At 41.2% G+C, this 26,473-nt stretch overlaps 1 protein-coding gene across 2 annotated transcripts; it reads right to left on the bottom strand.

The window, feature by feature from the left end:
• Positions 1 to 13,776: 13,776 nt before the first annotated feature.
• On the bottom strand, positions 13,777 to 25,563 carry COPS8 (COP9 signalosome subunit 8). Of its 2 annotated transcripts, none has more exons than XM_062002911.1 (8): positions 25,416 to 25,563; positions 22,809 to 22,879; positions 21,288 to 21,336; positions 19,728 to 19,860; positions 18,142 to 18,249; positions 17,623 to 17,685; positions 16,440 to 16,481; positions 13,777 to 15,212 (listed from the first exon to the last, which is right to left on the bottom strand). In XM_062002911.1, the coding sequence occupies exons 1-8, from the start codon at positions 25,491 to 25,493 to the stop codon at positions 15,133 to 15,135; spliced, it is 624 nt and encodes a 207-aa protein (XP_061858895.1). In that variant the 5' UTR covers positions 25,494 to 25,563; the 3' UTR covers positions 13,777 to 15,132. The 2 variants fall into 2 exon arrangements, with proteins under 2 accessions (XP_061858895.1, XP_061858896.1); XM_062002912.1 differs by lacking the exon at positions 25,416 to 25,563 and adding an exon at positions 25,262 to 25,405.
• Positions 25,564 to 26,473: the final 910 nt, after the last annotated feature.

The raw sequence follows: 26,473 nt of genomic DNA, 5'->3' as shown, positions 1-26,473 counted from the left end.
CTGAGAATTTATACTGAAAGAGAATTAAAAGCTGTACTATTCTTTCTGCATTCTATAGCTAAAGCTGTGCAAAGCTACAGTTGCTGCCTTCAACTGAGAATTTCAGCCTAGGTCTCTCACCTTACAGAGATCAGTAAAGCAAATCTCCTTCCCCAGGTCAGAGACTTCCTGCTGCTCAAGTGCTCACAGTAGCAAGCTATCTTCACTGTCATTCTCTTCCCTGCCGGTTGGCTGGTGCCTTTTAACTTCAAGATGGGCCAAGGTGCTGGTTAGGAAATACTACAGTGATGATAAATGTGTCGTAAGGTGGACAAACAAGAGTAAACTTTGGGGTAAATGAAGTAATCTGGTAACCACACAATGTGAATACATCTCTAGGTAGCAAGGATTTATCTGAACTGAAATATAGGTCAAAACCACCTGCTAACAGGCTTATCCATGTTGATAACCCTCCAAGATTCATCCTCCAAATTGGAGTCCTAACACTTCCATTGGCTCCTAGTACTGCTGGTAGTCTTAGGAGTTTTTCTGGCACATGCCTCAAGAGACTAACACAAATCCCATTATTTTTGAATGAGAAACAACTTTCCCCTCAAAGTTCTGAAAGAGTACAATCACCTTCTCACTTCATCCTACTTAGGCAACTTCAGACCACCAACTATTTGACAGTCTAGTTTAAAAATTCTGCATTATCTCCACAGCTCTCAGGCCATCCCTACTGCAATTTCCAAGGTAGCCATTGTACATTAAAAAAGAAAAACTCTCTTCTGTTCCCAAAAATGGGCTCACCTCCAGCATACAAAGAAATCTCATCACAATCATTATTTAATAGCTCAGTTGTGCTCTGTTAAATCCTTAAACCAACTGAGACCTAGCCAGGCAGCCAAAAAGCATGAAAGAATGAGTCTAGATAAGCCCCCTCAGATGATTAGCGTTTAAGAAGGCTGTCCCATGGAAATCAATTATTGCAAAATCAAGTAACAACTGGATGTGCAACACGTGGTTTGGATGAGTCACTGAGCAGCAGGGGAAAAGATTGACATTTTTTGGCATGTCAGGCAATCTTTCCCCCTCCCAATTCCACTCCCACGTGCTTCCTTGCTTTTTATGAAACATTAATTGGAATCTAAACAGCCTAGGAGACAGCTACACTATGCTAGACACTAGATACTATACACACATATTATAAGACAGTCCAGTCCCAGGACACAGACGGTAAAAAGGGGAAGTGGAGGAAAGAAAGAAGAAGGAGGAACTTGTAACCCTGGACAAATAGCCCAAAAACTTGTGTGTTAAAAGGTAAAATTATTTCCTGTGATCACAGAGAGCTTTCCCCAATGCTGGGGTTTAACAGAGACACTCCAAACCTTTGGATGGTATCCAAGCACTCGAGATTGAGGGGAGATCTTATTAACATTTATAAATATCTAAAGGGTGGGTGTCAGGAGGGTGGGACATCCCTTTTTTCTATAGTACCTAGTAAAAGGACAAGGGGTAATGGGATGAAGCTGGAAAACAGAAGTTCCACTTAAACGTAAGAAAAAACTATCTCACTGTTCAGGTGAGGGAGCCCTGGCACAGGCTGCCCAAGGAGGGTGTGGAGTCTCCTTCCTTGGAGGCCTTCAAGACCCGCCTGGACATGTTCCTATGCGACCTGATCTAGGTGACCCTGCTTCTGCAAGGAGGTTAAACTAGATGATCTCTAAAGGTCCCTTCCAACCCCTACCATTCTGTGATCCTATGATTCTATGAAGCACTTCCCTTTGACCTAAATTTCCATCTCCAAATATCCAAAAGAGCATACAAAAGTTTCTCACACTGACTCTACTTGAAGTTACACAAAGTAGTCTGAATTAAGAAGATTGAGATGGAAATTTAAGATAAAACCTTCAGCATAGATGCAAACCTTTAATAGAAGTAGGATCTTCTTTTGTAATTAGACATTTTTCTTGCAGTTAAGTATTTCAACATGAAAGCAGAATTTGCTCTTCAGGACCTCATGGGAGCAATTACTAATCCTCAGCTTTACTCAACAGATGGCAAAGGGCCATGAACATCTGAGGGCCGTGGGAGGCAAGCAAAATGCTGAGCTAAGATGCACCATGAAAATCATGGAGCATTCACGTCCTTTGGATCTGAATGTTCTATCTAAACCAAGTTTTCATCTGCTGACAGCTTGATCATACAGTAAGATTATGCTTTTGCCTAAGCTTTAGAAAATGATCTCCATAGTGTTCAGAAAACAAAGGAGATTCTCAGACCCAACAGGATATAAATGCATACTCCATTTTATAAAATATCTGCAACGATATTTGAAATTCCCAACCCAATTCAATACTAGTTCTTTCACAACTATACTGAAAAAGTCACAGGCCCTTACCCATGTCATCCAAGTAAAGTGTCAAACAACACTTGGAGAACAGTGAAAGCTGAGAAAATGAATGTACTACCTGTCAGAAAGAGACTCAAAGCTGAGAACACAAAAAATACCAGACTGGGTCAGAACAAAGGTCAATGTAGCCCAATAGTCTGCCTAGCATGGTGGCAATTGGAGATGCTATTTAAGGCTGTCCCTTTCAATAATCCTCCTGAAGACTTCCTCAGCATCCATTAGAACAAGGGTGTTAGAAGGCACAGCTTTGGCGTTCTTTTTATTGTCCATTTACAGACCTGCTACCTGTGAATTTTTAATCCCTTTGTGAGTATAGAGATACACTCTGCTTCCACCTCCTCCTTCAGGAACAAGTTCTATATGCTATGAACAAGTATGCTGCTTTATTTGCTTTAAATCCGTGTCCAAATGACTACTACTCCTATAATTATGGGATTTACCAAATAATATATGGATTCAACTTATCCTCTGCCTTCATGATTTCATAAACCTCAGTCACACCTTCCCTATATTAATCTCTCTAAACTAGAGGATCTCTGCATTTTCATTCTCTATCTAGAAGGCAGCTGCTCTGTCCCTTTCATCATTTCACAAGTCCTTTTTTGCATCTTCTCTAACTCCACTCTCATTCTTGAGAGGTATAAGTCTGAACTGAAGTAGTCAAGGAAATTTTTTGTGCAAGTGCACAAAGCTTCATAGAACTTTCAAGTTACCTTCAGTCTCAGTACCTTCCTTGATGCTTCTTTTCACTTTAACACATTGATAATGATTTTCAACAGCTATTGACAAAGACTGTCCAGACCATTTTCAGAGCTGTAAATGCCATTTTCAAGTTCAGCATCAGACAAACACATCTGAAGATTATTTTTCCCTAGAAGCACTGTCGTGCCTCTACCTGAAGGTACCACACTTGCTATCAGTTTATTCAGTCAGTTTTGAGAGATTCATCCAGTTTTCTTTGCCATTAGTTCTGCCATGACTACCTGAAAGAACTTCCTACTGTCAACAAATTGAGAGATTGTTGCACACACCATCCTCTTAGATACCAATAAAAACACTCAATGTGTTGGTCAATAAAAATAATGAACACATTTACTCTTAGGGCCCCAAAGCTGAGTAGACAGTGAGCTCTGCCCTATGCTTTCCACTCTTTAACCAGCTTTTAGATCCTAATGGAACCATCTTCTGATCCTGCAGTAATATTATATCATCGGTGTTTAGAGTGGGGCATCACAAAATCTATTACACTCACTAGATTCCCTTTATCCACATGTCTGGAGACACACTGACAGAGTTCCAGGCAAGGCAAGATTTTCATGTCTTTTTTACAGAAGCCATAGTGATTCTTACCAAACAGACTGTTTTACGTATATGTTCAGTGGGTCATCATCTTTATTAACAATATTTTTTTCTAGTAAGATGTCCAACAGTTTGAAGTTGCCAGGCTCTCCCTAGAGACCTTTTAAGTTTAAGGGTTACGCTGACAACCCACCAGGCCTCTAGCACAGTAACTGTTTGCAATAGAAGGAGTTGTTTTAGGACTGAGATACTGTTGTCTCAGCAGTTTTGGAATTTCTTACTTGCATATGCAGCTTAATAGTTCCTATGTATTATTGTAAAGTGATTTAAGTACCCTGGGCTATCGATTGCAACAAACATGCTGAGGTGGGAACTGACCAATGTCTGCAACAGCAAAGACTAATGCAAAAAAATTCTTGTGCATCTGTCATTTTTTGCATTGTCAAGGACAATTCCTACTAATTCTCCCCCTCACATCTCACTTGCAATACATTTTAGTAACTATGATTCATCAGTTGGAGCACCCTTTGCAAAATATTGCTTGACTCTGGCTATGCCTTTTTCATTTCCTTTTTACATTTGATGTTTTACAGGCTTTTCTATTCTCCTTGTTGGCACAAGCTTTCTGCTTTAAGTAACAATCTTTTCTCCAAGACATCTCCTCAGGTCTCTCAGAGATGTTAGGCCTTTACTTGCAGTGAGGCATATTTCACCCGGGCTTCTAAAACAGGAGGTTTAAGTCTCCAGGTTGTACACAGGCATTGTAGGCAACTTTCTTTGATTGTACCTTTGGTAGTTTTTTGCTTAAACTGCCTACTTAATTTTTTTTGCATAAATTACAATTTCCATACAGAGAATTTATTTAGCCTGTTCTCTCTAACTACATGTGAAATCTAACCATAATGTGAGAGAGTAGTTCTCCAGCTAACATGTGTGTCGGGCATCAGTGAAAAAAGAAAATCTAGTCTTCTCTTGTCTACCATTAGTTGATCTAGGCAACAACTAACCTTTGCATTTAAGTTCTTTCTACATCTCACCACTGTCAGACTTTGAGGTCTACTTACATGAGGCAATTAAAATCTCCCACTGCTACTGCCATTCCAATCACACATTCTTATGGTTTTGAGAAAGATACTATTGTCATGTCCTAGTGATAAAAATGCGGTACAGGACTTTCAACTATGAAAACTTCATGGCAAGTCCCAACCTAAATCCAGTGTTTTCACAATGTTATACTTTGTATCTCAACTAGACATCCCACTTTCACAGTCACAGAATGGTTTGCGTTGGAAGGGACCTTCAAGATATCCTGTTCCAAACCCCCTGCCATGGACAGGAACATCTTCCACTAGACAAGGTTGATCAAAGCCCCATCCAACCTGGCCTTGAATACTGCCAGGGATGGGGCAGTCACAGCCTCTCTGGGCAACCTGTGCCAGTGCCTCACTACCCTCACAGGGAAAGACCTTTTTCCCAGTAGCTCATCTAAATCTCCCCTCTTTCAGTTTGAAGCCATTTCCTCTTGTCCTACCACTACAGACCCTTGTAAAATGTCCCGCTTTGGCTTTTTTGATGGCCCCTTTAGGCACAGGAAGACTGCTTTAAGGTATCCCTAAAGCCTTCTCTTCTCCAGGGCAAACAATCTCAACTCTGTCTCAGCCTATCTTTACTTTGTCCCATAAAATTTGCAGCCTGGTATTGCTGCATTATTTTGGCATGTTATGTCAGGGTGATTCCTCAATGTCCAACAGTTTTGTTACCCTGTCTTTCTCAGCTTTTCCACCTGGTATAAAAGCACTTGCAAGTTTTGCTCCTGCTCCATCACTCAGTATTCATATGCCAGTCAATTGATACTGTAGGGTGGTCTGATTTGCCTGTTTCCATTGTGATAATGCTGTTTGCTTCAAGTCTAGTGTTTGCCGAGGTAATACCAGCACTAATAATGTCCTTTGTTAGTCACAACAGGTGCTCTTCCAGACAATAGGAAAGAAGTCACTCTCCAGTGTTTTCCACACTCCTGAAGTTTAGCACATGCCAGTTTGAAGACCAAATACATAAAGAAGCCCAAGTCTGAAATATCAAACACTGCTGATGCATCAGATCAAGGCTGAACCCATTTGCCCTTGGGATTTATCACAGAATCAGCATTAAATATCTGGGAGCAGTTAGTATTTACACAGCTAACCAATTTGAAAAAATATTTTAAAAAGCCAAAGATATCAGTTATTTCCAAACATTACCCCTTTAAAGGCAAGGTGAGGTGAATACTTTGTTTATCTTATACCAGCTGCAGTGTACTAACAGCCTGAAAATGCACCACATGTCAGTTGTAACTATGGTAATATGTTTGAACCAAATACCTTAATATCTTTGTTTGCTGTAGAATAAACATATGCAGTGAGACTTTCACTGTGTACGGTATCTAAGTTCCACATGCTTATTCATAAACTCATCTAAAAGCAGATTTCAATTAGCACAAGAAAGCACATGTCATCTTCTTATCCTGAGTTTGTAAAGCTCAGGACTGCTGTCAGAGCTGGTACACTCTACCTCAGGCTCAAGCCCACACAAAAAGCTTAGCAACAAAAATGGTTCCATACTTCAAGTATGTCAGATTTTAAACACGTACAAGCATGCCCCACCTTGGGAATTGGATGCCAAGTCTTGCTCTCAGTGAAGTGATCTACAAGTCTTGTCATCTCAGATAGATTCTCATCACCTACTTTTACACCAATCTCAGCTTTGGTGGGCTATAATAAACCAAGTAAGATGCTAGTCATCATTCAGCACTGGATACTCTATCAGTTATCCTAGCAAAACAGAAGGCTCATATGGATGAAAAACTGGGTTCCTACTTGTCGTGGTTTGGGCCAGCTAGCATAGCAGCACTATGACAGTCTCTCGCTTGGTGCCCCCAATTCACCCCCACCCTCATGAGGATGGCAGAGGCCCCAGTGAAATGGGAGGAAAAAGAGAAGCAAGGTTGTTGTGGATTGAGACAAGGGCAGGGACAATTACGGTTCTGGGCAGAACAGACTCCAGTACTCGACTTAGAGAGGAAAGTAGGAAAGTTTATTCTACAAGAAACAGAATGGAAAAAAGGGAGTAGAATGATGAGAAAATTACAACCAGCACACAAGATCTCCCTCCCCCATCCCTCCTTTCTTCCCAGGCCCAGCTCACTGCTCCTGGTATCTCGACCTCCTCCCCCCTCAACGGCTCAGGGGGGCAGGGAATGGGGGATGTGGTCAGTCTCTCACAGATGGGCTCTGCCGCTTCTGTCTTCTCAGAGGAGGACAACTCCTTCCATTCTCCCCCTGCTCCAACACAGGGTCCCTCCCATGGGACACAGTCCTTAACGAACTTGTCTGGCGTGGATTCTTCCCCACGGTTGCAGTTTATGCAGTTACAGGGTCCCTCCCTTGGGACAAAGCCTCTCTGGGTGTAAGTTTAATGAGCTACTTTGCCGTGGGTTCTCCCCCCAGTTACAACTTTTGTCCCTTCCTCGAGACATGGCCTCCTCCGGCCATAGTGATACAGGGTTCCTCCCTCAGGACACAGCCTCTTCTGGTCATAGTTTTAATGAAGAAAATCACTGTCCCTGGCTCGTGGCCTTTAATGAAGTGAATCTCTGCCCTTGGCTCGAGTTTCTTAGCAAAATGAGTCTCTACCCCTGCTCCGGGGTCATTATCAAAATGAGTCTCTGTCGCTGATGTGGAGTCTTTAAAGAAATGCAAACAAATCTCAGTTTCACCAGTTCTCTCTGTAGAATGCAGGGGAGCCTCTGCTCCAGCACACCTCCTCCTCTCTTTCATCACTGACCTTGGAGTCCGCATGGTTGTTTCTCTCACTGTTCCTACTCCTTGCACCACCACCAGCCAGAAGAAGAAGGGACAGAAGAAGAAACAGGAAGAACCCTCCTCTTCTGACTTCTTTTTAAAAAGTGACCATAGGGGCGTCTAATTGGCTCAGCCCCCGAAGTGGATCTGGCTCAGAGCTGGGGAGAGTTGCGAGCAACTTCTTACAGAAACCATCTTTACAGGTCCTTCCCCTTTACCAGAAAAGGCTGTCATGTCAAACCACGACACTACTTCTAAAAAATCTTCATTTCTTCAGAGTCAGATTGGTTTAGGGTGGAAGAGACTTTTGAGATCATCTCATTTCAATCCCCTTGCCATGGGCAGGGACACCTTCCACTAAACCTAGATGCTCAAAGCCTCACCCAATTTGGCCTTGAACACTGCCAGGGATGGGGCAGCAGCAGCCTCTCTGAGCAATCTGTCCCAGTGCCTCACCACCCTCAAAGGGAAGAGCTTCTTCCCAATAGCTCATCTAAATCTTTCACTTGAAGCCATTTCCCCTTGTCCTACAACTTACAGACTCTTGTAAAAACTCCCTGACTTCCTTGTCTCTTTTATTTGGTCCAAGAACACAAGAGAAAGATATCCACACTCACTGCAGTGCTTCAGAATTGATTGTAAGTGTCCTGATTACTAATGCTTAACACATTCTCTGACTTTATTTACATTGAGTTGTGCCACACAATCCTAGAATCCCCCCTGAAGTTCTTTACTTTGAAAGCTCAGAAGAATCTAGCATATAATAACCAATCCTAAATTCAGGAAAACAGGAATGCACATTACTTCCCATTGCTCAACACAAGTAGTTTAAAAAAGTTGCATCTTCCCAGGTTAATTGGTGTGATCTGAGAAAGTAAAATATTTGTAAGTTTGCTTCCCTTCACAAATCAACAAATCCTTTGCCTTTCACTTCTTGTGGTCCACTGAAAATCAATGGCAAAACCCCATTTTCTTTGACACTAAAGAGAGACAAAAGTTTGTTTGCTTTGTTTTGTTTTATTTTACAAAAGTGTCCACAGTTAGCCAGGTGAAACTACCAAACCTCAGTGCATTGAATTGCTAAAAGTGGCTAGTAATTCACAACTTTTCCCAGTGCAACAGCTCCAAAATATAAAATCACAAGGCCCATCTCCATCATTCAGTAGTATTTCTCAGATTTAAGACAGCTGCAGCCAAAAAGCACACCATTATTTCAATTTAGGTATTCTGAGACATCTTGGTAGAATAATCATTCTGAAGTTTGTGTTACTTCTGATAGACAAATTGTAGAATCATAGAATGGTAGTGTTGTAAGGGACCCCCAGAGATCATCTAGTCCAATCCCCCTGCAGAAGCAGATTCACCTAGGTCAGGTCACAAAGGAACGTGTCCAGGCGGGTCTTGAAGGCCTCCAAAGAAGGAGACTCCACAACCCCTCTGGGCAGCCTGTGCCAGGGCTCCCTCACCTCAACAGTGAAATAGTTTTTTCTTATGTTTAAGTAGAACTTTTTGTGTTCCAGTTTCATCCCATTACCCTTGTCCTGTTGCTAGCTACTATAGAAAAAAGGGATGTCCCAACCTCCTGACACCAACCCTTTAGATATTTGTAAATATTAATAAAATCTTCCCTCTGTCTTCTCCAGACTAAACAGCTCCAGTTCCTGCAGCCTTTCCTCATATGAAAGATGTTCCAGTCCCCTGATCATCTTGGTGGCCCTGCACTGGACTCTCTCCAGCACTTCCTTGTTCTTCTTGAGCTGAGGAGCCCAGAACTGGACACAGGACTCCAGATGAGGCCTCACCAGGGCACAGTAGAGAGGGAGAAGAACCTGCCTTGACCTGCTGGCCACACTCTTCTTGATGCATCCCAGGATGCCATTGGCCTTCTTGGCCACGAAGGCACATTGCTGGCTCATATTTAGCTTATTATCAATCAGGACTCCCAGGTCTCTCTCTGCAGAGCTGCTCTCCAGCAGGTCAATGCCCAGCCTGTACTGGTGCATGGGGTTGTTCCTTCCCAGATGCAGGACTCTGCACTTGTCCTTGTTGAACCCTCATGAGGAATATTCTGAATTACAACAAATAAACCTAGGCTTTGATTTTTAGCTTTCATAACTGGACTGAAGGAAGCTTGCCAACCATTTACTACATTACAAAAAAGTTCCAAGAGATCACATATTAGAAGATGAGCATTTAGTGCATTGGAACAGATTTGTGATGTCAACTGTGACCTGAAGACAAAAGCTTTGCTGTGGATTGTCACAATGACTTATAAGCCCTAGTCTTCAGAAAGCTAAGCCCATTTAGAGTATGACCTTGTGAGCCCTGTCTTTTTACTCTCCTACTTTATACACTCTTGGACTTTACCAAACATATTAATACTTTTAGATATCTTTCAAAGGCTTTGGGATTGCTTCTCACAGCAGCTTCCTGCAGGAAGCCAGGCTCTGAGCAGCAGATGCTTTGAATTACTTGTGGCTCCAGAACCGTAAGGGCCAAGTCAGTCCGCCCAGACAGTCCTGCCTAGAAGCAAGACACCAACACGCTGCCTGGATGATTGCCCAGCCAACTCCAACAGGGTAAGACACAGGCAGAACCACCCACACAAAATCTTTTTCCAGATTTTCCCTACTGTCTTACACAGGGTTTTACACATGTACACTAGGATGCTGGAATACAGACCTAATGCCAACACTATTAGCTCTCTCCTTGCCAGGGCAGAGGTCTTACAACTAACTTCAATAATCGATCAGCAGCATTATTTTGGGAAGACCCACAAGATATATATGGTGAGAGGACAGAAACTAAAGTGATATCCAAAGCACAGTGGTTTGTATCTTGTGTCTGCTCCTATTGTAGTTAATCACCTGCAAAAGCTCAGGCCATCAGAGGAATAATTAGCACCAGGCTGAGCTGATGCCCTTTAAAAGCCGTTTTTCTAATGCTCAGAAACTAGACTAGCAAGTTTCTGCACATACTTTACAGATTAACAATACAGAAAAATCTTTATTGGGTTTCAGAACAAATCCAGATTAGAATAAGGCACAGTATTGTCTAAGTGTGGTGTCTGCAGCAGCATCAATCCAAATGCATTACAGCAACATCAGTACCAATCTCCTGCAACACCCTGCGAGATGTCTTTCTACATATGTATGCCGTTTTCATTTTTCTGATAGCTCTGATCAGACCCTAGAAAATCTGCTAAGCTGTTATTAAAGCCTATGGAAGGCTTCCATGAGGACTTTCAGCAGGAAGACATGCCCTACTCTTCTGCCTCCATACTCAATTTTTCTTTTTTTAATCATCTTTGAGTAGAAATAGCTTTCTCTATAGAGACTGAAACTGCAGATAGGTGAGCATCACTGACCTGTACAAAAGGGGCTAATAAAATGAAAAGTAATAATATCCAATGACATGTGGGAAGCAGATGACAATGGAAAACACTACACTGAAATGGAATTTCTTGTTTCAAATCCCTCATGAATCTCTGCTCCCAACTGAATTCTTAATGTCTTCTTAGCCCAAAGGTCCTCCCACTCCAGCACTGTACATGGAAAAGGGTTTGGAGGAACTCCAAAACCCACACCAGTTGATTCAATTAAAAAAGGAAATACAGCCACAAAGATACTTCCTCTTGGTTGAGTTGAAAGCACGGGGCTAAGGCAGCCCAGGTAGGTACTGAAATACTGAAAGATCTCACTGTAGGGAATAATTTACATAATCTGTTTACCAAGACAGGGCTCTGGACAGGGAAGCACAAGGCTACGCTAGGCTTGCCAGAGCGGTGACAGTGTAAGCTGAAATCCTTGGACACAGATCATATCTAACAAACAGACTAATGTTTACGCTCAGCAGAATTTGTTGCTGACCCGTTTGGCATTGTAATGTTTTTGTACAAGATAGGCTCAAGTCAAAAGAGAAAAACTTCTCATCAAACATGTCTGATTTTGGCTTTGGTGATGTTAGATGTCAAAGCTGTTTACATACAAAGCTGTTTCCATATTACCAAAGTACACACAACTGAAGATTATAATAAGAGTTAGAGCAAGCTCCAAAACAGTTGCCATACTGAGACTACTCATTGCTTGCAAGAAAGCTGAACTCTTCTGCCTTTTCTGTCAAGCTCTTCTATCTTTGCTTGAAAAGGCAGCCACAGCTCTATGTACAGATTTCCTTCTACATTTCAGAGGCTAAAGGGAAAAGGGTAATTAGCAAGTAATTAGTTTGCAGTGGAGGATGCTACCATAAATTACTGTGATACCTGTTATATTCAACATGGAACAAGTTTTTCAGGTTAGCTAGGCAACAATGCCGAGACTGTACAATTATTCACAAAGTTAAAAGCGAGGCTGATGAGGCCAGAAGTATCTTGCACTTCTGAAATTTTACCTACTGTGAAATTTCACCTACAGTGCCCATTTGTGCACTGCACTGATCAGAGGGGAAAGCCCTGAGTAAGGACATGCAGTTACACACACCAACCCAGGTATCCCTGCTGATGAAAGATACTCAAGTCATTGTCAATACACTGGGAACAGGGTGGTGCTCAGGAGATGTCAGAACACAGCCAGTCTCAAAAAGATCAGGAACAAGTAGAAAAACATTCTGCTGCTAAGTCACGCTGTCTGCTACCTAAGTAAGAGTGGCAACAGGCATCCCATCTGAAAAAGAGCACTTGTGAATCAGAAGCCATGATGAATGGCAATAAGGAAGAAAGAGATCTGAAACACCTTTGATTCCAAAGAAGTTCAAACCAAAAAAGTGTGCAGGAAGCGCAGTACAAGGCAAGTTATGAGTTAAAGTCATACCTGAAGCTAAAGGCCAACTTAAATTTTACAGCAGTCGAGATCTCAAAATTCTGAGCTTGTTAAATAGAGAAGAGTCAACTTTACTGTATTTGACATAGGTTTAATACTAGATTTGAGAAAAACACAAATTTCCCATGTTCACATTGCTCCTCTCCTATTACCATTCTTAAATGCAAGTGGTTAGTAATCCTTTAATCGTAACTATTCACCCTAATTTTCATTTCTGCAAGTTGGGTTATCCTTGTGTACTACAAACAACTGCAGAGTTGCACAATACATACACAGAATGGGAAATTTCCTCTTAGCTCTTCAAGTACTTTACAATTCTGAATAATTTAAAAGGCATCTGAAGGGTACCAGTGGTTTTTTTTAATATAAAACCATACAATTGCTGCGCACAAAGCTGTTCAAAACACTTCATAGAACCACAGAATGGTAGGGGTTGGAAGGGACCTCTAGAGATCATCTAGTCCAACTCCCCTGCAGAAGCAGGGTCACCTAGATCAGGTCACATAGGAACATGTCAGGCGGGTCTTGAAGACCTCCAAGGAAGGAGACTCCACAACCCCTCTGGGCAGCCTGTGCCAGGGCTCCCTCACCTCAACAGTGAAATAGTTTTTTCTTATGTTTAAGTAGAACTTTTTGTGTTCCAGTTTCAACCCATTACCCCTTGTCCTGTTACTATCTACTATAGAAAAAAGGGATGTCCCAACCTCCTGACACCCACTCTTTAGATATTTATAAATGTTAATAAGATCCCCCCTCAATCTCCTCCAGACTAAACAGCCCCAGTTCCTGCAGCCTTTCCTCATATGAAAGATGTTCCAGTCCCCTGATCATCTTGGTGGCCCTGCACTGGACTCTCTCCAGCACTTCCCTGTCCCTCTTGAGCTGGGGGGCCCAGAAGTGGACACAGTACTCCAGATGAGGCCTCACCAGGGCACAGTAGAGAGGGAGAAGAATCTCCCTTGACCACACTCTTCAGGATGCCATTGGCCTTCTTGGCCACGAAGGCACATTGCTGGCTCATGTTTAGTCAGGACTCCCAGGTCTCTCTCTGCAGAGTTGCTCTTCAGCAGTTCGACCCCCAGCCTGTACTGGTGCAGGGGGTTGTTCCTCCCAAGGTGCGGGACTCTGCACTTGTCCTTGTTGAACCTCATGAGCCAGTTGAGATCCCACTGAATGGCAAAACAGCCTTTTGGGGAATCAGCCAGTCCTCCCAGTTTGGTGTCATCAACGAACTTGCTGAGGATACACTCTGTCCCCTCAGCCAGGTCGTTGATGAAGATATTGAACAAGACTGGCCCTGTACTTGTCCAAGCATAATGTATTGCACTGATCTTTAAGTAGCCCTACCAAATTAAGCCAATTAAGTCATTAAAAAAACTGACAAAGCAGAACAACCATATTCTAAGTAAAAGAACCCAAGTAAACAAGGTCAGTGTAAACATGTTCTTTAATATCACTGAAGATAACTTTAGAAATCCAAGTCTTAGGTGGGTTTCAAATAAATAATCATTTTGAGTAAGTGTTGACATATAAAAAGAACTCTCAAAGCAGCAGTGTACAGTTTAATTCCTTCCCACTAACACATCCCCATCAAGAGAATGTACAGTAGGTAGTGCACACTGGAAAAAACAATCACAATGTATGGCACACTTGCCATCTTCAAGGAAACCACTGAATATGATATTGAAAAGCAGGGAGAAGCAAATGGAGGCATGCACTGCCCTGTAAAGAACCACTGTTTTCACTTAGCCTTTTTACCAGCATAATATGAATAAAAAGCCTGGGAATACAAGTCATCTTTCTGCTTTTAAAATAAATTCCCAACTCAAAGATTAACCCAGAGGTGCATATAGAAAATGTATTCCTCCAACTGACATTGCAGCATAACATATAATCACCACCCCAACTCGAATCTATTCAGGGACACTTACTCTGATCTTTTATTTCCTCTCCAATAACTGCAGACATAATCCAGAAAGCTTAAAGGCAAATAAGGGTGGTTGTTTCTTGTAGATCCTGGCCCAGTGTACTGGGCTCAAGACATGACAGCCCTCCAGAGGAGTTATGGTTACCCAGCAAAATATCTGACCTATATATGACTCAAAACTTTCAAAAGGCAAAAACTCTTCCTCAAAGTGAAGATTTACCTTTAAGCGTTTCCAATTATTTTGCTGTAAAAATATGCCTGATGTGCAACTTCTCACATCAGAAGGTAACAATTTAACAATCCAGAAAGACCAACAAGAAAAAAAGACCAATTTTAAATGACACAAATGTACTTGCACAGGAGTTACTGTTTCTTTCTTTAATTTACTGTTTCATCAAAATATCTTCTCTCTGCAGATATGGGTAGGGCAGTCTCCCACTCTCAGTACTTTAAATCAACATGCAATTAATCTGTGATAAGCACTACAGTCCTTACCATAAACGTACATAACCTATTAGCGTAAATTCCTCACCGCAGTTTACTCATTCATCTTTCTCTTCATTTCTAACATTAATTGAAAAAAGTTCTCCTTCTTGCTGCAATGAGTCAATAAAAATCCTTACTATGTAATACTGCTGTGTTCTTACTGAATAAATATTACAGGAGTTAAAGAATTGTTTCAATTTGCTAGCTTGGCTTTGGCAAGACACAAATTGGGCTAATTTACACTGCATACTTCACAAATTTGAGTAGGGGACACTGCAATGTTTAAGAGATACAAAATAAAAGACATCTCAGATCTCTAAAACTGTCAGTACACAGGATTCCCAAGTTGTTCTGAAAACAGAAGCAGGGTAATCAATTTTCAAGGAAAGCCACATAGTCAGTCAATCTGGCCAACTGCTGCTCATTTGGAATTGGTGGAACTGGAGCAGGTTCTACAAAGATAAAACATGCACCATTAACGAAATTAAGAAAGTAAATCCATCTGCAATACCATTCATCACAACAGTAGGGGAAAAAATTAAAATGCATTGGACTGTCAAACTGGGGATTTATCTTAAATATACCTCCTAGCTGTGCAGCTTTAGGTGATACTACTTTTCTGTTATCTGTAACATTAAGTAGTCCAGGAGCTCCTAAAGGAAAGGTAGCTGTAACAAACTCCAGTTTTCAGCAGCTTCCCAAACTTTTCTTTTGCCATAAACTGAAGCCTGAATAAAGACTCACAGTACTTTGACTTGACAAAAAAAAAAAAAAGCAGCCCCTGGAGCTCTTCAGTTTCTCCTTTCTTTACATGTTACAATACTGAAGATATCTAACAAAAAGACAGTAAAGTACTGCATGGGGTGCAGGAGAATGAAGTGCACATGCAGATCCTTACATAAAAGCCAGCTAATCTGAGGTTACAGTTGAATAGTAGCTTGGAAGTGCCAGGGAGATTTAGGAACAAACAAATCAGAAATAAAAATAGCAGGAAAAATTGCATTTATTCTTCCTGAGGAGTTAACAGAATAGCATTCAGGATACAGTTAAAGCAGATCTATTGATTAGGGCTGCAAGTATGTGATAGGGGGCTGACAATCAAAAGGATCTTTTAAAAAAGCAAGACTCTGGCTCTTGAAATTAGCTTGGAATTTGATCTGTAAACTTCAGACACTTTTGGCAACTGTTACACACAGCAAGCCACTGATTCAGATCTGCTGTCACTATTTTGTGAACAAGAGAGATAACTTTTAAGAACTAGACCATAGGATGCTACACCAATCAATAGTGAAACTGAGGGAAAAACAGATGATTGCTTTCTTCTAAAGGGAGGAATTACCCACACCATGCAAAAGCAATGAAACCTATTCAAGGTTGCTTTGTGGAGCTAAAATCATTTTGTTTTGCAGGTGCTGTCTACCCCTGCTTTGGAATTCACTCCCTACATCAGCTGCGGAAGTGGAGATTTCAGACACTCCTTAAAATCTGAGGAGTCAAGGATCAGAAGGAGAAACATATTTACGTAGCACCTGATTGAGGTGGGGTTTTTTTGAGGGGAGAATTCTGACATTCATTTTTGTAGGACCCAATTCCCATTTTGTGGTGTTGTTGAAATTGTGTTTACATTAATCATGCAATTTCAGATATATGCAAGTAGATTATACACAAACAGCAAGTACCTGATGAAGGAATAAATCTGTTAAAGGAAGCTTCCAATGCACCTGAAGAAAAACACAGATAAAGTTAGCCCAGTGGATCAATTTTAAACAGTTTGCACAGCTAGCCAAAACTAGATGAAAAGGTAATTAAAGTTAAATCTGTTCATTTATCACATTTTACTTCATAGCTAAAAAGCAGAATATCCAAGTCTTAACATCTTAAGACGTGCAGCTTCAAAACAGATTACAATCTCCTGCCTCTTTCTTTTGCCTCAGTAGGAGTTCCTGCACTCACTTTTGGAAAAGAACCACATGTAACTAGTTCCCAGTCCTTATAAGCACTGCGTATTTTGCAACCAGTTCATAAAAAAAGGATCATGTAACAAACCAGAGCACTGTGCTTTTGTATGTGCCCCAAAGGTTAAATTTCAACGCCTTGCCTGGCATGTGTTTATTTTAACGTACTGGGCTCTGAACATCTAAAACTTCTGCCCACACAAACAGTATATTTTCTTAGCTAGATGGATGTAATTTGGCTCCTTCCAGAGCTGCACTGTGCAGTTTCAGAGCAGTCATTTCATCCTACCTTCACAGCTTAACATGTATTTTTGCCTCATCCAGACACAGATACAGCTTTAGCAAAAACAAGCTAAGTATTTCTGAAAGCTGAGCTTTGCAGAAACGGACCGTCTATTATCAACACTATGACAGTGAAGAAAAAAATCCAGTAGAACAAATTTTAAAAAACAAAGAAACTTATACCAACAAGAGGAGCACCCCAGAACAAAGATCCAACAGATCCCACCCAAAGAAGTTCTACTTCTCCTGAAAATTTTCTCAGGTTCAAAATGGTATCTTTTTTACTCATATTTATTAGATTAAGACATGTCATTTGGGGTCACTCAACTTGTGCCCACTGAGTCAGAATCAGCAGCAGAGGAGCAACAGGAGAAATCAGCATTTCATGTCTGCTTTTGTTTAAAAAAGTTAATTTGAGGATGTAGCTTAATCCAAACTACTTGTATGCCCAAACCAAACTCACTACTTTACTTCCTACATTTTATAAACATTCTATATTTATACGCTCCATAAGTCTCTGTAGGAATATCTAAAATAATACTTCACAAAATTCTAATTAAAAATTAACACCTAATTATTAGAAACTGCTAAACTCAATGTGTAATAATGTAACAGCTCCACCTACCAGTTTTTTTAGGCATTACCATACGAGTTGAAAAGTCTGCTTGCCAGCCCTGTTCCAATACACCTAGAAAAGCATTTTTGTATTTGTAAGAACAAGAAGATGATTGCTAGAAATGCAAAAATAAAGATGCACATTAAGACTAGTAGAAAAGTATCTCAGTTCACTGCTTGCATGCCATAACTCCAAGACATTTCTTATAAAAATGCTTATACTTAGACATGCAATTCAACAAATAATGTTATAAAAGTAACAGGTCACAGAACTAACTAAACCCACTACCTTCAATCTTCCCTCACCGCTGCAGTGTTATAGAGAAGGGGAGGACAACTAATGGCAATTAGTGGAAAATAATTAAACAAATCAAACAATTATCCAGAACCAAGATATTTTCCTCTCTTTATTGCCTCATCACTTCTCTTTATAAAAAGTATTTATATACATGATCATATTTCCATCACTTGCAGCTCTCTGATCTCAGTTACCTGTAGGGAAACTACTCAGTGACTGAAAGCAAAGTACCTTTCACAGCTTCTTCTACAGGAAGCCCAACAAAGGCTGCAAAGTCATCTGCAACTATTGAGGTATATGCCTGAGAAACCAGTCCAAAAGCTCGCCTTTTAGTTGCATCTAAGAAGAGATAAACACTGTAAGCAGATAGAAGAGTCATCTCTATAACTAGGAAATCAGGTTTTTTTTCCAATTCTAACACATTTAGAAAATCGCTACTACCTGTAAAGCTGGAGCTTTAAAAGTTTCCCCTCCCTTCCCACAGTTGCCTGAAGTCAGCTGTTAGAGATCACAGCTTACTCTATGCCGGAACAAAAACCCATACTAAAAACGATATTGAATTTCCAAATGCAGTATGCAGCACCTTGGGTACTACCATCAGTATTCAAACCAGTTTCGGCAACTCTGCTCTGATGCCATTCTTCATTTGCAATAAGTTTGTGTGTGCAATAGTTCAGAATAGTTCAGAAAAAGAAAAGCTTTTTCACCACATCAGCTTTGATACCAAGGCATCTGAAAATCGTTTGTTTCTAAAGCTACAGAAAATTTTTTACTGCAAAATACCCTGGAAGGCTTTTTAGCAGTCTGTACTGCCCTCTAGTAGTAGGACTTTGCATGTTACTGTTACATAAACATATATAAAACATTTGTCTAAAGCCACATGTAAAAGAAAAACCTTTTCACAGGTATCACAAAGTTCTGAAATGCCAAGTAAGTTACCTAGATTACTGGTTAAAAGTCTGATATAACTGAATAACTAATGGTCTATGTAATTTCTACAGAAGAAAACATATGGTGTCCAAAATTCAATATGAAAGAATATAAAATCAGGTACACAAACTTAATAATGTAGTTTGGTTTTAACTATTTTTTGTAATCACAGAATCACAGAGTGGTAGGGTTGGAAGGGACCTTTAGAGATCACCAAGTCCAATCCCCCTGCAAAAGCAGGTCCACTAAGATGAGGTCACACAGGAACACGCCCAAGCGGGTTTTGAAGACCTCCAAGGAAGGAGACTCCACATCCTCCCTGGGCAGCCTGTGCCAGGGCTCCCTCACCCTCACAGGGAAATAGTTTTTTCTTATGTTTAAATGCAACTTTTCTTGTTCCAGCTTCATCCCATTACCCCTTGTCCTGTTCCTAGCTACAATAGAAAAAAGCGATGCTCCAACCTCCTGACACCCACCATTTAGATATTTGTAAATATTACTGACATTCCTCACACAGTCTTCTCTTCTCTAGACTAAACAGTCCCAGTTCCCACAGCCTTTTCTCATTGGAAGATACTCGAGTCCCCTGGTCATCTTGGTGGCCGTGCACTGGACTCTCTCCAGCAGTTCCCTGTCCTTCTTGAGCTGGGGGGGCCAGAACTGGACACAGTACTCCAGATGAGGCCTCAGCAGGGCAGAGTAGAAAGGGAGAAGAATCTCTCACCTGATACCTAAACTTACAAAAACTTGGCAACAGCCTTCTTGAGTACGTCTCATTTTTCATAAGAAGTCATTATTTGTTTACTTGTCTATTTCTGTTTGAACACAAAGAAATAAGTTTAAGGCAACATATAATTACATGCTACCTAAAAAAGTTTAATTTGTACCTCTAAGTGCTTCCATGATTGGTTGGATAGCCTCAGACCACTGATGTGCACGGATTGTTGTATAGATTCCTGGAAAGTCTCTCTGCCAGATTCTTTGTCCTACAGACCAAACTGCACCAAGTTCAGCATTTGCCTGTTGTGACAAAAAAACTCAACAGTTAATTCAGAACAAAATGTTTTCTACAGTAAGCATACTGTATGAACTCATTTCCACCCCCTTCCCTTCCCATTGTAGAAGTATACCCCAACACGTGTAAAGATGAACAGACAAGCATCAGGAAATCTTGTTCTAGCTCCCTTGATCCACCCTCTGCCAAAACTTTATCACCCACATAAGCAAAATCTGCTCATGTGTCATTTATACCAGCCCAGGCTGACAGACCAGCTAAAGCACTAAGGCTACTGACTGAAGTTGCAAAGAGACAGGCACAGCTTATTTTCTGCTTCAAGCCTTCAATAGAGGCTTTACGAATTGCAAAGCCTGTTTACAGAGTGAAGGCAATTTTCAGCTTGAAAGTTTTGCAACCTTGACGGGTCACACTTCACATGGTAGCACATTCACTACAGCTGCACTCCTACTGCTGGTTTTAAGGGCTACTTTTACTGTGTTACACATTGTCATTTAGTCAGAGTCCAGAGCACCCTGTCAGAACAGCAGCCAAACACCAAACTGGGTAATCAAGCAATGTTTTCAATTGTAAGGAGAACTGACTTGTTTTTGAAGTTAGACAAATTATTACTTAGTTCAATCAGCATCAACACATACCATAAGGAAACACTATGCTTTCAGGTATAACCTTCCCAAAATAACTTATGCCATGAGTTTCCCCCACCAAGCATGATGCTCCACATAAAACGGAAGTTACACCAAAAAAGCCAGATAATCCACAGGACATTTCTGTGCAACAAGTACAGCAGGTTTGACAGAAAGGTTAAGTAAAAATTGATCCAGATGACCATTTGCTCAACTGATGTAACTCCCTTTTTCCTTGAAAGAGAAAGAAAATTATTTCAGAACTATCTGCAGGTCCCATCTTGGCCATGAGGTTTCTTAATACAAGACTACAGAGCGCTTGCTGCCTTGTAAAAACGTATGATCTTGCATTAAAAACCTAACAATGGTGAAGTCTGGAAGCTTTTCTGGTATTATCTTTAGCTGAATCCTCAAAATGTGTCTTTGATCCAAATGTACTGCAAAACAAGTGCCTTCAGAATGTGAAACAATTTGAAAATGTGTCTTATCTAAAGTTCCTTTTCACTGCACAAGGTATTCTGTACCCTCAGTCAGGTCCATTGCTTTCCTCCAACTGACTACCCTTTATCAACGCTTTCTAATCGAAGTCCCACAGATTTCTTCAATTCTATTCAGATTTGTGAAAGAAAAGAGGTAGCAGATGAACAACTAGGAGATCTTAAAGACCTTCTGGGCAAGCAGCTTGCACAGCACAGAACTGAGCAAAGGCTACTCACCAAACAGAATCCTTGAGAGGAAAGCAGCCATTATTTGCAAGCTTGCATGAAATTAGTTTTGAGTCAAACAGCATTTTACGAAATACTTACAGATTTGATAGCTGGAGGGATTCTTTTCCAAAGATAACGTGCATTATTCCTAAAAAAAAAATAAGTTAAAAACACTTCTCAGTAAACAAAATATTTGCTACAAGAAGACAGCAAAAGGCTTGTTCAGATGCTATAATTAACAGTTTCAGCGCTTTAAAATATTCCTTCTAACATCTACTGAAGTAGAAAACCAAAGTTACTCTTGAGGAGACATGATTGCCATAATACAACAAATAGTTCATTAACTGCCTCATTTAACATCAGTTTAGAAAAGGTTTTTTATTCATCTACCCTAGGCAGCACATCCCAGAAGTAAGTTCTGCAGTTTTCTTTTTGGAATAGCTGCATTTTTGAGGAATGCATGTACAAAAGAGGAACTTTTCCCACTGCCAGTAGACATTTAGATCAGTGGTCTCCAAACTCCCACCACGTACTTTTGGAGAAAAAAACCCATTTTTGAGCATGTACCCCCAGTATATGCACGTGTATTTATAAATTACATACATAACACATTGTATATGTTATAGGGCATACATATACAGAAGTTAAAGGATGAAATAAACACCATTTATTTTTATTCAACTTATTTACAGTACAAAAATACTCTTCATGTTCCCACTTCACATACAAAAGATTTTGAGTGTTTTGTGCCTGTTCTTCCAAACCCAACTTTGTCACAAGCATTCTGGCAATTTGGATACATTAATCTTTCGAGCACAGAAATCAGAACAAAACGGTTACAAATTCTAAGATTTAAAATGTGAAAAAGACTCACCGCTTTTCATTAAAACACAATGCTAAAACTCCACAGCTCTAAACCTCAAAAATTAACTTGAACCAATGTTATCTGCATTAAGCCTAATACTCAGAATCAGCCTTTAGGGAATCTGTCCTGAAAGAATAGACATCTACAATACAAGAAAACCCTCAAATCTTTGAATCCCCACACCAATGCTTACTTTGGCTTGCTAATCAAACCTGGCAGTGTCATTTCTTCTGCCTGAATAAATAATCAGCCATTTCCCAATAAAACCTTAAATGTAGCAAATCAAGTTCACAGAGTTACAAGGTAATAATGCACCAGATCAAAGAATTATTGCTTCATGTGGATTTAAGTCATTCAAGGCACCGGTATCCCTCATTTTTAACATGGACATTTAGAGCTATCCTGCTGTAACTGAAACACCAGAAGCAGCGTGCAATCTTGCTCAAAAGAAATGCAGCCTTGAGAGGCTACAAATCAAAATGCTGAAGTGTTCAACACTTTCTGGAGGAGCCAATTTCACTACTTAAGAAACTTTCTTCCTAAAGCCAATCTGTTTTCCTGCAGCTCTAAAGGGTGGACAAGAGCAAACAAAGGACAATAATTTTCCTGACAGAGTAAGAGGTTTTAAAAACACAGCGTTGCCTACACGCATTTTGTTAGTGACATAACCAGTTTCTGATATATTGGCAATTGCAGCTCAAGCCAATAGTGACAAATTCAATACCTGAAGTTAAACATTAAGACAAGCTACTTACATGTCATTATGCAACAAGTATAAAGCTAGAAGTTGGCCATAAACAAGAGGTGTTGCAATTCCTCCGGGGGCCTAAAAAACAAGCACAAATAATTTGGTTAAATATTTTAAGACCTGTACCTTACAAAACACATCAGGAGCCATATTTAATGAAAACTGAGCACTCCAAGACGACTGCTTGGTATTTTTGTTTTCACATCACACAACAAGTCTGGGCAAACTGTCAGAGAAACTAAATTACCTCAACGCAGTTGTATCTTACACTAAAGAGTTAACTTGCACATGTCAGAAATTTTACTTAGAAAACTTTGTTTTGCTACAGGAATAAATGAAGGCACATCTTCCATTACTCTTCTAGCTTATGTTCATGAAAGTTATAACCATCTCACATTACAGTTCCTCATGAAGAGTTTGTTTTAGGCACTCATGATTTCATTTGCATTGAGCTCAGTGGAGTCCACCAGAGTAAAGCTTTGCTCTCTTGAACTGCTCTTCTTAAAACTCCAAACTAAGCTTTAACACTTGTCACACTGCAACAAACCTCACAAGTCATACAAGCGGAAAAAAGTGAATTATAATGAAGTGATAAAATCTTCAAAGTCTATAATAATTTAAAAGCTGAAAATATTTCCCATAAGGAATTTATCAATTTATCACAAATTATATCAAAGGATAGTGCAGCAAGCACTCACAGGAAGCCAATTATGCAGCTCTTTGATTTAATTACACATATGATTTATAGGCAAGCTAAGCCAAAAACTATTAAACTATTCCTGGGGTTCATCATCTATATAAAAAAACCCCACAACAGTTCCTACTACTGTTCCTTGGATTGTGCCCAGTTAAACAAAGCCAAGTCAATTAATACCATCTCTTTGAACTGTGTATGTTCATCTTGGTTGTGTCCCTGTACTAAAAAGACAACTCATTAGTTTCTCTGCCAGAGGACTAGTGAACAGAAGAGAAAGCTTACTACCACCAAAACAACTGTATTTACAATCTACAGTCTTACTGAAGGAAGCTCTGTGGCTGCATATCAACCTATGATCTGAAACACAAAGACTGTCAGCAGGTATCAGTGTGCCCACAAGAATCTTGATGTGGATGCAGACGTGTAACTTACCACTGAACTGTGGATGCAGCAACTTACTGCTGCTATCAAAGCATTTGGGAAGTTTGCCAGGGGTGCATCTGTTGTGATTTACTCTAGAAGACTATTGATAGCTAGCAGAAATCTCAAGCAGAGCATAGTCTAAGTTCAATGGCTTTGTAACAGCTCCTGGGGACCCATCAAGGTTCAACATCACATGCTCTGCAGTAAGGAGGATACATTAATCTTCCTCAGATGGCTGCAGATGCAAAGCACAAAGCCTGCTGGGCTCCATCCCTGACAACCCTCTCACCACTCCAGAGGACAAAAAAAGTGGCCAAAGCCAACAAAGTTCCATAGATGGATAGCTCAACAGGAACACTCAGCTCAACAACAAGGATACTCCTCTGTTTCTCTATGCTGACATGGCAATCACCTGAGCAGGAAGGTCCCATTTTCATCAGAACAATCTCCCTCCAGCTCCAAAACTACAGAACCCCAGACATACCAAGAAGCTGCAGCACCATTCTGACAACACAAGAGGCACCTGGGATCTGCACAGAAATAACGCATAGAAACATAAACTGAAGCATAGCGGTGCATACACATAAGCAGTGACCTCTTCCACCTAAGGATTATATTTTCTACTGCAAAGCTGTGTGGTTTATCAACACCAACGTTCTGTTGTGGCAAGTGATCATATATGGGATCATTTCTCTCCCTTCAATTGCTAGAGTAGAAAGATCTAAAAATCAGAACCACTAAAGACTGCAAGAAAGAAGAAAATTCAATGTTTTCCTTTCTTTCAAAAAGCTATAGTTAGATGCACAAGCTTTATGTTTAGAAAAAGCACTGGACACTACAAGACAAGCAAGGGTCTAAAGGTAGCCTCTGGGAAAAGCCTTTAACAGTAACTTGGTGCCACTCGGTGTTACCACAGGCTACAGTCTGTTAGATCAATGCTGTACACACTTGCAAATTCATCATGCAGAACAATTTTATAAAGCACAGAAGAACCTTTCAGTGTCAGCTCTCACAGTAAGAGTACCATAGATCTATGAGTAATCCTGCTTCAGTGTTCTACCCCTTTTCCTGATATCTTCTTCTTCACAACCACATGAAACACAGACACGTGAGCTTCTCTCTCACATATCCTCCTCCAAAAAGACTCTAATAATTACACTAAAATTCGCTATTTTGTCTGCATCCTGCGAGTTTCTGAAACGCTTTCTGGTGTTTCTGGAACGCTTAAACATTGAACCTCGCACTGAAACACATGCGGAGGCAGAAAAGCATGAATATCCTTCCTCGCACGATCAGCTTCGACTCTGAAACAGCATTTCCAGGCAAAAGTTCGCGTTTACCGAGGACACCGTCACTGCTATCTCTAACGCACACCGCCAGAAACGCCCGTGCCGACAAGCCCCCGCGCCGCGGGGCGGCCCCGCTCCCGGCCCTGCCGGGGCACACGGCCTTTTTCTGCCAGGCCCTCGAGGCCGTCCTCCCGCCCGGCGGTACCTCCAGCTCCTGAGTCTCGCACTGCTCCAGGAGCTTCCTGAAGCTGAAGGAACTCTCTGCCATCACCGCCACGGGCATCTTTCCCCAGGGCGCGCGTCCCCGCAGCCAAGACGGCCGCTCCTCGGGAGGCGGCGGCGCATTCACGCCACTTCCGTCGCGAGCAGCGCGCACTTCCGCGCGCCGCCGCGGTCACGCCGGCCGCTCTGGCCGCCCGTGTTCCTGCTCTGGGGACATGCGGGCGCCGGGGCGGGGCCACTGGCGACAAGCAGGGACATGGTATCGTGTACCCCTGTTACTTATGTATGTGAGCATTTACAGGAGGATGTATTTATATCTTGCCTATTATGTGATATATACACTTCAGCTTTTGTTACACGACATAGGCAATATTATGTGGCATTTATGTGTGTACATATATCACAGAATGACAGCATAGAAGGGACTTCTAGAGATCATTCAGTCCAACCTCCTGCTAAAGCAGGTTCACCTCGATCAGGCTGCCCAGGAACGTGTCCAGGCAGGTTTGGAAGCCTCCAGAGATGGAGCCTCCAAACCCTCACCCTCAGAGCAAGGACGTTTCTGCTTGTGTTCCAAGTGTAACTTCGCATGTTCCATCTTGTGCTCATTACCCCTTGTTCTGTCACTGGGTGCCACAGGGAAAAGACTGGCCCCATGCTCTTGACACCCACATTTTAGGTATTTATAAGACTTGATGAGGTGCCTCTTCAGTCTTGTCTTCTCCAGGCTAAACAGCCCCAGATCTCACAGACTTTCTTCATGAGAGATGTGCCAGTTCTCTCAGCATCTTGGTAGCCCAAGTAGTAGTGGAACTGGACTCACTCTAGAAGTTCTCTGTCTCTCTTGAGCTGGGGAGCCCAGAACTGGACACAGGACTCCAGATGAGGCCTCACTAGGGCAGAGGAGAGGGAGAGGAGAACTTCCTTTGACCTGCTGGCCACACTCTTCTTGATGCATCCCAGGATGACAATGGCCTTTTTGGCCACAAGGGCACATTGCTGGCTCATGTTTAATTTACTGTAAACCAGGACTCCCAGGTC

This window comes from Colius striatus, chromosome 9 (assembly GCF_028858725.1).
Source record: "Colius striatus isolate bColStr4 chromosome 9, bColStr4.1.hap1, whole genome shotgun sequence".
In the NCBI taxonomy this organism is placed as follows: domain Eukaryota; kingdom Metazoa; phylum Chordata; class Aves; order Coliiformes; family Coliidae; genus Colius; species Colius striatus.
The sequence above is the reverse complement of the archived record's forward strand: the minus strand, read 5'-3'. Positions and strand labels throughout refer to the sequence as shown.